Source organism: Rhinichthys klamathensis, unplaced genomic scaffold, assembly GCF_029890125.1.
Source record: "Rhinichthys klamathensis goyatoka isolate OS25496 unplaced genomic scaffold, OSU_Roscu_1.1 h1tg000060l_1, whole genome shotgun sequence".
NCBI classification, from domain to species: Eukaryota; Metazoa; Chordata; class Actinopteri; order Cypriniformes; family Leuciscidae; genus Rhinichthys; species Rhinichthys klamathensis.
In genome coordinates, this window is record NW_026606605.1 from 1397499 (window position 1) to 1410291 (window position 12793).

The window sequence follows — 12793 nt, forward strand, 5'->3', positions numbered from 1 at the left end:
ATCATGTGACACTGAAGACTGGAGTAGTGATGTTGATATTTTAAAGTAGGTATATTAAACTATATTATATTATATATTTATTAAACTATATTAAATTATATTAAACTAGAAAACCATTATTTTAAATTGTAATAATATTTCACAATATTACTGGTTTTTCTGTATTTTTGATCAAATAAATACAGGCTTGATGAGCAGAAGAGACTTCTTTCAAAAACATTAAAAATAGTAATGTTTCCAAACTTTTGACCGTTACTGTTTGTCATCATCTTATTCATTCATCCATTCATTACATTCATTCATTCATTCATTACATTCATTCATCCATTCATTCATTCATTCATTCATTCAGAGTTTTGCTTCTGTGTCTATAGAGATTTTGCAGTTGGTCGTCTGGGCTGCTTGCTTGTCCTTATCCAGCTGAGTGTGTATGAGCTGTGTGAGTTGTCCAGTTTGTGTCTCAGCACTGTGTGTCTCGGTCCGCATGTGAAACGCACGAGTCGGAGTCCCGAGATGCGGACGGCTCTCAGCACACTGTACCAGAAACGCACCACGTCTTCCTCAGCTCCCCCCACCTCAAACCCGGCCCACTGCAGATGAAGGGTCAGAATGAGCTGGTTGATCCGTCTGAGAGTCCCATCCTTAATCCAGCTTTCTAATATACGCCATTCAGCGCTCTCCAAATCCATACGCAGAACATCCACCTACGCAAACAGACACTAAATGAATGTGACCTTTTGAGACCAAGCAGATGACACTTCAGAAATATTGTATTTGTATGAAATCTGTTCTTTTAAAATGACCAAAGATGAACACAAGTGCAGAGGTGGACAGTAACGAAGTACATTTACTTGAGTATTATTTTTTCTGGACACTTATACTTTAACTTCATTACATTCGAATGACAAATATCATACTTTTTGCTCCACTGCATTTCTGTCAAGGTCCTTGAGGGGAAAGTAGTTATGTTAGTCAGGGCATGATTTTTTTCGTCTGTAAAACATGATTGTATTTTTGCGGGTGACAGACAGCCTATCAGTAATCACTCTTATGTCACAAGCCTGGTCTGTGTTTCTGTCGTGTTTCATGCATGTCTCTAGTTTGTGTTTCTGTCTGGTTTCATGTTTAGCAGCTCCCGTTATGTTTATTTGTCTGTCACAGGTCTTTCCTATTAGCCACACCCTCTTGTTATCTTGTTAGCTCATTTGTATTTAAGCCTGTATGTCTAGTTCAGTCTTTGTGGGTCCTTAATGTTGTTTGCTGGTTATTCTAGTCCTGATTCTGTCTTTGTATAGTTTGAGTTGTGTAAATAAAGTCAATCTGCAAATGGATCCTACACTGTTAATTATTTCCCTGTTAAATAACAGGAAATTACTGGCAGCAGGGTTACCATTATTTTCCTGTTATTTTAACAGTTTATTCCTGTTAATGTTTTTTTACAGTGCACTCCCCGTAATGTTTTTCAACAGGAATTTACTGTAAATCGCAGAAAAAACAGGAAACAACTGGCAGCAGTGTTACCATTATTTTCCTGTTAAATCACCATTTATTTTATTTCCATTAAATATTGTTAATTTTTTTTAGCATATTGTAACGTGTACCACTGATTGTTATAGACATATTCTAGCTTGAGTTAATACAAGAATAGGCATAATCCATCAGATAACAGTTAAGTGAAAGAAAACGAATAGTTCTGTGTTGAAATTAACTTTTTTTATTGTAATACAAACACTGAAAGGTAAATACTTACAAATGTAGGCACACATGGATCAGACCAATTACAGAAATATACTGTATATCATGTTCATTGCTGACATCTGTGGTCACTGGACGGAAAATAACAACTGAGTCTGTCTTAAACTAGCAAAGACACTTGCGTTTGGCTTTGCGCTGCGTCGGTGCAAGATAAGGCCCTAAACCTCAACATTTAATGTTCCCTGAACTGCTAAAATTCAGCTAAAAAACTCAAACCAAGGATATACACATTGACTCCTGGTCACATAAAAATTTTACACATAGGCTCAGATTAATCACAAACAAATCTCATTTTCTCATGTCCATGGCTTAAAAAGTAGCAAATACATTTTTAAACTCAAATACATTGTTCATTATAACAAAATACTGAACCTCAACACTTAGTGTTACATAAACCACTAAAATTCAACATGTATGAATACATTCAAACCAACACTTAATGGAACTCTTCATCAATAAAGAGCAATAAACAATAAAAACTCTGTCACTGCTTAGACCACTAACCATTTTCTCAAAGCACACAATGAGGATCCTTTGCAAAGTCTTGGGTCTGAGAGAGAGAGAGAGAGAGAGAGAGAGAGAGAGAGAGAGAGAGAGAGAGAGAGAGAGAGAGAGAGAGAGAGAGAGAGAGAGAGAGAGAGAGAGAGAGAGAGAGAGAGAGAGAGAGAGAGAGAGATGAGTTCCATAATTTCAAATGTTTAATCCAAAATTATATCACATGGCTTGACCTAACAAAAGCTAATTTTAGAAACAGAGCACAAAACAGACAGAATAAAAAAATAATAGAAAGGGTGATGAGTACAATTCATTGAAAGAACAAAAAAAGAATGGCAAGAGCATGGAAGAGGAATTCAGAATTCTAACTTTGAAAGGCAGTTGAGAATGAACATTAGAATGAATTTCCCCAGCTCCTGAGTTGTTGCTGTTTGAACATATGTGTAATGTCTTACTCAGGGGCGTAGCCAGTATTGGGCCAGGGCGGCACTGGCCCGCCCACATTACTCACTGGCCCGCCCAGGCAAGTTTGATAAAAATACATTTTTAGTTTATTTTTATTCAAATGTATTTAAGAAAATATATTAATATATACCTGATTTATTGTTGACTGCTGTGTGTGTTTAATTCGTTTTCCGAATAAAATGAAACTGTCGAAGCAAGTTGTAGAAAGCCTCTCTCCGGAACGTTATTGGTTGCTATGGTTGCTGGGGGTTCCGACAGGAAAACTCACAAGCGTCGTCGGCGCCACAATAATGGCTAAACAACTTTCTTTAATGTGCTATTTGAAAAAAGCAAGAGTTGAGGAAGAAGACACGCCACTGCCTTCATCTACCGAGTCCACACAGCCCAGTTCTTCAAACTCATTAACCCAGAAGGCTAGTCAGGTGCTGGTGGCGGCTGCTTTTTGCTCCCTCTCTCCGTCAGCCTGACGCGGGTTTAGCCGCCGATCTAACTGCGATATTATTATTTTAGCTTACTTTATTTTCGGGTAAACTGTCTTTGGACTGCTGACTAGCCTGAATAAAATAGACAGGTTATTGTCTACACTGGTTTGTCCAGCCTTTATTAAGCTCTGTTGGTTGAACATGATGATTTGCCGAATATAAAGGTGTAACTGTTTTTGCAGTTTGTCTATTAATTTTTCTACTCTCTAAGGTTAATTATTACTGAAGTCATTTTTTTTCTATGAAAAACTATAGGCCCACTCACATTTTCACTGGCCCACCCAAAATACAATTTCTGCCTACGCCACTGGTCTTACTGACCATTTTCAAATGAAATCCCACTGAAAGTCCATGAGCTTGAGCAAGACGTGGCTGGCGACGTGTGAATTGACAAAGTTCTTCTTTTTTTTCCCCCTTTGCAGCCTTTGTCCCTTTTTCTGGGTTTAAACCCACAAAGCGTCTGAAAAATTATACACTGGTTAAAAATCTAGTAATTCACACAGACTAACAGCACAACAAAGACAACAAATGTACATGAACTATCCTCAACATGCACTATCTTCTTGCCTCTGTGAATATTGTAAGTTGCACTAAAACTTTCTAAATCAAAGTTAATTGCTAAATCCCATCACCAGACCTGTTGAAACCATGCTTGAGCCACAGCTAGGCCAGAAAAATATGCAGGTGTTAACAGACAATATCTTACCTCTGGATGAATTCAATCGTGCAGGCTGCCTCCTCTTGGTACTGTAGGTTAAAGATGAAGGTGGACTGGATCCCTTTGCAAATGATTTGGCCATCAAGGCTGAGCATCCAGCGCTGGAAGCGGCTTCATGTTTCTCCTGAAACAGAAATGTTTTAACTGTCAAATTTCTGTTTTAGTTTTCATTTTGAATAGTTTAGTTTGATACCATTGAATTCACTACAACACTAAACCCAACTGTCCTATCTAAAACCAACTTACCAAGAAGTATCAGACGAGGAGTTGCAGGTATAGTGAACTCTCAAGGTCAGCTTCAGTGGCATATCCCTAGAACATAGAACAAATTAAACACAATATTAACGACATAAGACTACCACTGACTGAGATAGATAAATATATAGATAGAATGAGAGATGGAGAGACAGGAAGAGATAGATAAAGAGAGAGGGGATATAGATAGAGAGATAGAGATATAAATCCTGGGATATCATCTTGAACAGCAGTGATCAGGGATGGTATCCTGCATCTGTAATAAAAAAAAAAACAAGAAAACAAATGTAAACATTGATCTACAACTCAATGATAATCAAAACAGCAACAAAAAAAAAACACAAAATAGGGTGCACTATACCAAGGCAATTAAAAGAGAATAGCTGTTCACATAGCTAGATACTGCACTAGCCCTATCAGTAATAGCTGTTTTTGCTGGATTTACCTCATTGTAAGGCTAAAACCTGCACATAAAATAGTCACACCAGCATGTCTGGTAGCCCAAACAGCTATAATCGATCAAAGACGAGCAGCTGACATGAATTCATTAAATACTTGGACCAACTAGACCAACTAAGTTAACGTTATCTAGCATCATAAACAGCTATCAGTAAATTAGATTTAGCCGTTTGATTTTCAGGATAAATCTGCTTTAACCAGACATGCACATGCCAAGAATGCCACACAAACTTGACCACGGGAATGCTACTTAAAGTTATAGGCCTAATGTTAGCCTATTGTTTATAGATTTAGATCGTACACATAAATGGACATTAAAATAAGCGCATTGTTTCTAAAAATTAATGGACAAACTATCAAAATCACCTAGGCTCATTAGCAGCTAGCTAGCTAAGTTACGTTACTTCATTTCATGTGGTGTAAGTCCGTGGCGTTTAGTATACATCAACATCACTGATAGATGTTAAAACTATGCATGACTTTCAAGAAACTCTCTCACCGGATTATTGTGATTTTGGTCGATGTAACCACCGCGATCCTCCGACATGGATCTCCGTGTTCGTTGCCGGCCGGTTCAAATGCCTTATACGCTCCTTCCCAGAATTAAAAAAAATACTGTATGAACATGTTATTTCAAATAGTGGCGCCAATAGACATAATAGGGTGGCGCCTGCCAGCGTGCTGCGTGTCATACGGATATTTACACCGTGTTCAGAAAGAACAGGGGAGACACACCCACCCCCACCCAACCTTGAACCTTGATTGAATCAGTCGTTTAATAGCAACCTAAAAAACCGAAATGAAATTGCATAACTTCTCCACTGATATAATAACTTTTTTTATAATAAGCATAAAATTGCATAGCGGCATTTATCAACAAACATACCAGACCGTTATCCGACATCTTTGCTTGAATTTTCGATTTTGCGGTTAAATAACAAAAATGAGGTGTTATTTAACAATGAGGTGTTAAATAACAAAAATGAGGTGTTATTTAACATATATTCCCTAAAATTAACAGTAAGGCGCAGTTATTAAAAATAACAGGTTAATCATGTTGAAATTTGGGTGTAAATTAACAGAAACATTTTACAGTGTACCTCGTCTGCTTCAACCTCACGTGACATCTTATCGTCACGTGTCAGCAATTAGTGCGATTCCTCTCGACTAGTGATCTGTGAGAGACAGTATCGTTGTCACAACTAACGGTTTGAAAGTTTTGTTTTCATGGCGAATATGTAATTCTGTTTTGCTCTTTGTTAAAGCAGTATTGCTGTTGGGCAGTTATTCAGCTATACATCAGTCTATGGCAAGCCGCTTTAGCTTAAATTGTACCCAGCGATACTCGTCGTAATTGCATTTTTACTAGTAAGATTTCAATTAGTGAGCTCTACAATTCAATTCTTAGTAGCAATTACAATTAGAGAGCTCTACACATTAATTTTTACTAGTCATATGTCTACATTGACTTCCATTCATTTTTAATTACGGAGCTCTACACTTGAATTCTTACTAGTAAAAAAAACGAATTAAAGATATGTATAATTGCAGAGCTCTGTAATTAAATTAAAGAGCTCTGCAATTGCATACTTACTAACAACTGAATTAGAGAGCTCTCTAATTGTAATTGTTACTAGTAAGAATTGAATTAGAGAGCTCTGTAATTGTAATTCTAACTAGCAATAATTTAATTAGATAGCTCTGTAATTGTAATTGTTACTAGTAATAATGCAATTACGACGAGTATCGCTGGGAACAATTTAAGCTAAAACAGCTTGCCATATTAATCTGTATTTACAGACCACTTGTTTCAAATGTGCATACACATAGTGGATACCCATAGATGTGGACTTCTTTTGTGGGGGTGGTAGGAGTGTTAAATTAAAAAATGAAGATGATTATGGCTGTCTTTTCTTGTCAATTCAGTTGTTTAATTCCTAGAGGTTTTGTAACATACCGGTAGCTCTTAATTCCCCAGATAGTTCAAACTGGTGTGTGTATTCACTAGGCATAAGGTAACAATGCAACAATAATAAAACAATGAATTGACATTTACTTTTGATATTCAAAAACAAGTACTTCTGTACTTTTACTTAAGTAAAAATCGGTCTTTACAACTTTTACTTGTAACAGAGTAATATTTGACCAGTAGTTTCACTCGAGTAAGGACGTTGTGTACTTTGTCCACCTCTGCCTTTGTGCAACTCATCTTATGAGTCACTGTTGCTTGTGTGAACATAGACTTAAGGACATAAAGGCAGAACTTTAGTGTGATTCACTCACTACTGGACGGGGAGTGTGAGAATCAGAATGAGTGTATTTGGGTGTAATACCGTGGTGTGTCCCAGTGAGTCCATGATGTCAGGCAGCCGGCGCTGTACGTTACCCACGAGGCTTGCATGTGAGAGACTGCGCGGGTTCCTCCAGTCTAACCAAACCTGATGATTCTTAATATATGCGGGTCGACACACTCGACCGCTGGGGTCGAAGCGATGAACCTCACACCCCGCGTACAACATTGCGTCTAAAAATGCAGCATCCTTCCCATCCAGACTATAAAGATACAGACAAAAGATTATTTGGAACAGCCTGAAACATTCAAATGAAGAAGTCCAACCAATTACTGTTTCCCTGCATCCGTCATGACACGTCGAGGAAAAGAGCTACAGAATCTGGGACAGCTTTGTGCTTTTTGTTTTTTCATAGATTATATACAAAAAAAACCCACCCTTCAGACCTAACAAAGAAACAAGGAGCCCTACATTATTTGAAATGAACATGTCTGGTGCAGAGATGCACCGATATGAAAATTATGGTCGATACCGATAATTCTTTATATTTGAAAGCCGATGACCGATATATTGCCAATAAATCTAAATCCAAATTTTTATATAATTTTTGAGAGCCTGATTACAAAAACAAAAGTCTCACCATTAAAAGCCATGTCCCAAGCACACACTTATATATAATGTTCTCATTATAATTTTAGCATATATGACAGACTTGCGCTGCACATGTTGAACTGAACTGTATTTTCCTTTTTTAAGGGATTTCAATCATATTTCAAGCAATTTAAAACCATCATGGTGAACAGTGCTCATCTGAAGCGTCTCAGCTGAGGGAAATAATCCATTTTTTATCAGCTTTAATATATCGGCCAAATTTTCTTATCGGGCCGATAACGATTACATAAAAAATGAACATAAATCGGCCGATACCGATATGGTGGCCGATATTTCGTGCATCCCATGTCTGGTCTTAAATGTGCCTTAAATGTCCAAACAGAAGACACTGTTCAATCAAGTGCTACATTATCTATGAAGGATTTCGTCAGGATTCAGGCCCATCATAGAACAGCAAACTACACTCATTAAAATTATAAATGACTATCTTTTATCTTCTGAACAAGGCTGCATCTACTAGTTTTACTTGATGTTAGTGCTGTGTTCGACACTATATAGATCATGACATACTCTTAGATTGATTACAAAATGACTCTGGTATTCAGGTATTGTTTATTTAAACTGAATTATCCATGTATTTTTCATTTGTTTCTTTTTATTAGATTAACCATTTCACTCGGATGTACGTCACAATATGAAAGAAAAGATCTCTCTCTACTTTTATTTTAAAAAGAGATGACTTTAACTTGCCCTATTTAAAGAAGCTTCAATTAAATACGCATTTGTGATGTCTTTAACTCTTTCCCTGCCAAAGTTGTCAGCCACCGCCAGTATTTTTGATCATTTACACAAAAGTTTCATCGCCCCCAGAACATTTGGTTGTATAAATATCTGAATATATGTAATATATTAAAAGAAAGAACAGAGCTTCTGCTTTTAAACAAAATAAAAAACTGTTTTATTCTACCTCAATGCTTTTTTTTTTATCAACACTTGAATATGGGTAAGTTTAATTTTAAAAAAAGCTGAGAAAATCACGCTTTTGTTAAAATCCATGGGATTTAGAAAGATGATGAAAACACAGATGGAGTAAATCGAGTCCATCAACACCCCAAAGCTTCACAGTAGCTCGTCCTGGGTCGACATTTCATTCAGTAACATTAGACAGTTTTGATTTATATGCTGTTTAATGTTGAAGATCGCGTTATTTTACACGTGAAACTCTAAAAATTAGAATATCATGCAACAGTTCATGTATTTCAGTAATTCAAATTAAAAGGTGAAACTAATATATTTAGTCTATATACATATGCATGATTATACTTTTCAGAGGGCTGACATTTCTGTATTTAAAATCCTTTTTTTATTGATTTCATGTAATATTCTAATTTTATGAGATTTTGAATTTGGGGTTTTTCATAAGCAGTAAGCCATAATCATCAAAATTATAACTTTTGCACGATATTCTAATTTTTCGAGTTTCACCTGTATGTATCTGGTTATGCTATCGCTTGTTTCTGCTTCTTCTTCACATGTCTTTTGATCAGGAGATTCTGTCCTCTTTCAGAAGATGCGTACTAGCGCCATATAACCGTGAAAACACGGAAAGATGAAAATGCCGTCAATGGCAGGGAAAGAGTTAATCTGCTGTAACTTAATATATACATTTACCTGAATGAGTAAGCCACACAACCCCTTTTGCCCTTCCAGTGGTTGATGCACAAAACATCAGATTGACCAGGAAAGCGTTTAGATTGATTCCCATCTGAATCCAGGACCACAGAGCAGTTCACCTACAGAATGTGACAGGAAAAGTCTAGATATCTTGCTTTTTGAAGTCCATTTTTATAATATACAACTGCAAATTGTTATGCAAGACAAGAATGACCGAGCCAGGAAGCATTACAGTAAGTTTGTGTACCTCTGTTGTGGTGATGAACCGGGTAAAACGCAGCAGCTCTGTGAAAAACGAAGGTTGTTCTGATGCCCATGGCTGCAGTTTCAGCTCTCTAGCTGCAGCCTGCAAACACACAAACACAAAGTTCTCTCTCTTCTTGGCCAAATTTAAAATGCACATACAAAAAAAACAGGGATGCAATGGAGGAGGGTCAGGCATTCGATAGCCACACTGTGTGAGCATGTGCAGCGCTTCAGGCAGGAGAAGTTGCAGCTTGTTTAGGGTCACAGAATGTGCCCTTTTGAAACCAGAGGTTGAACAAAAGAAACAGAGAGAACTTTTTAAACCTGATGGGCTGTTGGAAATTGAGCCTCTCCCAAAACATAGAACAACCCTGTTTCGTAACCATGGAGACACTAGACTAGAGGAAGAGGAGATATGACTCACTGAGGAACTCACTGTTGTGGGGGCGGACAGCGAGACAAACAGAGAAAGAGAGAGTGAGTGAGAGACTTTGCAGAACATTTTTCCATCTTAAAGAGTCTAGGAGGGATCCCCGTATATTTTGCCAAGTCACACATGTGTTTTCCAATCCCTCCAGATAAAAAATAAAAATAAAATACTGCATAATTTATTTATTTTTAAATTCAGCCTATTTACCAGGGCAATTTATTTTCTTTTGAGTTGCAAATGAGGAAGACCATCCCCCTAAAACTGGAAGAAAATAAGTAACCTGCATAGTGAATATGAAATTACCTGAGGTTTTTCAAGCTCGTTTTCGTCTTCATATCCTGTGAGTCCTGAATCCTCGTCAGTCCAGAGACCCAATACACCGCTTTCCAAATCCCTGTCATTTTTTCTAACCTCAGACGACAGTGACCCGTCACTCTTTTCTATGCTAATGACGAGAAAAGCCGGTTCGTCACCGCTCGTGTTGCTAAATGCGCGCGGCACCGTTAAATTAACCAGTAGTTGTACGAGCAGAAGCACCGACAGACCTATAATCAACACACGGTGGGAAATACCTCTTAATCCGCTAAAGTTACAAACGGCCATGCCTTCCCTATTTTGAGCTTGGAGTGACCCGTGGGAGCGCAGACACCAGAAATGAAGAGTCGGCGCCACCGTGACTCTAGCTCGAGGGCACTGTCACTGGGATAGAAAGAAATCACTGCTGGACACTGTCAACAAATACTAGTGCGTCTGAGACAAGATTTTTCCTACACCAGCCAACGTTTCCAAAGAAAAAAACACGTTAATAGATATACTACATATTATAATGTCTTAATGGAAACAAATAAAAAAACAATCAGGTCTGTTTGTGTGAGGTTGAGGGACTGAAATTGGAACAGGACAGATAATAGAAGCCAGTGGAACGCGTGCGCAACCATTCAAACAGACAGTGACGCGTGCGCACACACACACACACCACCCCCGCGCGCGAACACATTTCACTACTTTGTAGTAAAACAGAGCGTCAAATGAGTAGGATGTCCAAATAGCCACAATTCATGATGCAGGTGAGTAATACCATCATGACGTAGGCTACTGCATCTGCTGGGAATCTGTAATGTGCAAGCCAGTGGACACACACACACTTCCCACTATTATAGAGTGGTAGAAATTAGAATTTAGTAGAAATTTGTATGCGGCTCATCTTTATAAACACTACCTTTCAATCTAACAATTAGGCGAACACTATCTGGAATGGAAGCCGAAAGCAGATCAAGTCTGTTATTTCTGGAAAATAGGCCTACTGGTGCTTTGCGACATCCACTTTGCAAACAAAAGGTCCATTTGTGGAAGAGATGTTGTATACACCAGAAAACACAAACAAATCATTAAAATTGACTTGTTAGTCAGGAGTATTTTCTCTTTCCCATTAAAAACTTTCCCTTACTGCTTTTGCTAGTTCCTTAATAAACAATTAATGTTTCTTAATGAACAATTACAAGTGGGCTACTTGCTGACAGCTAAATCAGGGGACGTCTGGTTGAGCATCAGGAGTTTATTTTTAAGGGCCTATTAACATTGTTCACGCATGACAATCTCAGTGGTGATTGCAAAGTCCTACTGAACCTTAAATCAAATTGCAAACTTGTAACTTAAAGTATCAGTTGTTTTTTTTAATGACATTATTGTTGTATTTTTATAAAATCTGTTTGTGACCTCTGAACAATTGTAAAAACATTATCATTAGGTCCAAAATATGTGAAGAATAATTGCAAAATAAGTAAAAAAAATAAAATAAAAAGATAGGGTAAAGCACTGGGTTGCACAGAAGGTGGATACTAATTTAATTTAAAAGGTAAATGCATATCTGATAATGGCTATGTTTAATGACGACGTTGGCTTGATTGCATGTTAGAATGACAACATTTTTTTTTGTATTTATACAAATGGACAATGAAATAATATGTAATAATTTGTCAAACTGCTGCATGTTATATTGTATTTTCCAGGTGCTGCAAAGAGCATTTGTGTTGCATATGCATATATATTGAAACCAAGATAACCAAGAAACAGGAGTGCACAACTGCAGCCAGAGAGTGGCAACAAAACTATCAAACAACTCAAACAGAGAACACAGAGAATGGGGTAGTGAACAGATTAAGTCTTTTTCTTTTATATGTGCTAGATGCTCTTTCAGAATCCATGAATTCCTAAAATATTATATTAGACGATAAGCCAAACATTTGTCTTTAGAGGCGTTGGGTTGGTGTGTTGGAGATAACTGACATAATTGGCCAATATTTTCACATTCTCAACACAGTGGGGCAGTGCAAGGATGAGAAATTAAATCCCCCCCACCCCCACCCCTCCAATACTACACATATACAAACTAATCAATGAAAAATGCACACTATTCTCATGCTCTCCTTCTCTCAGATTACTTACTTTCCATACATTTCATAAAATATTTGCTTCATTTCTCTAAAATCTGTTCATGTCCTCACCTGAACTCATCTGAGCTCCTGTTGGAATGTCTGTCGACAAAAGCACAATTGCCTCGTTCCAAATGCCTGAGTAATGCTGCACGGCCAGAATGCAAAAGAGGCACCAAAACCACTCACACAAAAAGAACTGTTTCGATACCATTTCAGAAAGAAATGTTTGGAATTACAACATTATAATGAACCATCCAGTTTGATCATTCTCATGCTGCACATATATACATACATTATATTGATGGTAAACCATTTAAGGCATTAATTAAAATGTACTTTTTATCATAAAAAAGTATTTGGACAGTCATCTGAATGAGATCTGACAAGCCTTAGTAAAGGTGATAATAACTGCAGGTTAATATCCATTGTATTTTTATTTTCCTGCTTGGCCACCAATGGACCTCATTTCGTTTTCA

The 12793-nt window shown here is 37.3% G+C and overlaps 1 protein-coding gene across 1 annotated transcript; it reads right to left on the bottom strand.

Annotated features, from left to right (window-relative positions):
* Nucleotides 1-368: 368 nt before the first annotated feature.
* Nucleotides 369-10557, bottom strand: LOC130084260 (probable methyltransferase-like protein 24). Its single transcript, XM_056249510.1, has 5 exons — nt 10186-10557; nt 9454-9552; nt 9204-9325; nt 6963-7182; nt 369-704 (listed from the first exon to the last, which is right to left on the bottom strand). The coding sequence occupies exons 1-5, from the start codon at nt 10483-10485 to the stop codon at nt 369-371; spliced, it is 1077 nt and encodes a 358-aa protein (XP_056105485.1). The 5' UTR covers nt 10486-10557.
* Nucleotides 10558-12793: the final 2236 nt, after the last annotated feature.

What these genes read in the sequence shown, in the direction of transcription:
- LOC130084260 (XM_056249510.1), bottom strand. Translation starts at nt 10,485, where the DNA reads ATGGCCGTTTGTAACTTTAGCGGATTAAGAGGTATTTCCCACCGTGTG. An exon ending in GGTTCATCACCACAACAGAG is followed by an intron (nt 9,326 to 9,453) that starts GTACACAAACTT and finishes CACATTCTGTAG; the next exon opens with GTGAACTGCTCTGTGGTCCT. An exon ending in ACTCACTGGGACACACCACG is followed by an intron (nt 705 to 6,962) that starts GTATTACACCCA and finishes CTGTTTGCGTAG; the next exon opens with GTGGATGTTCTGCGTATGGA.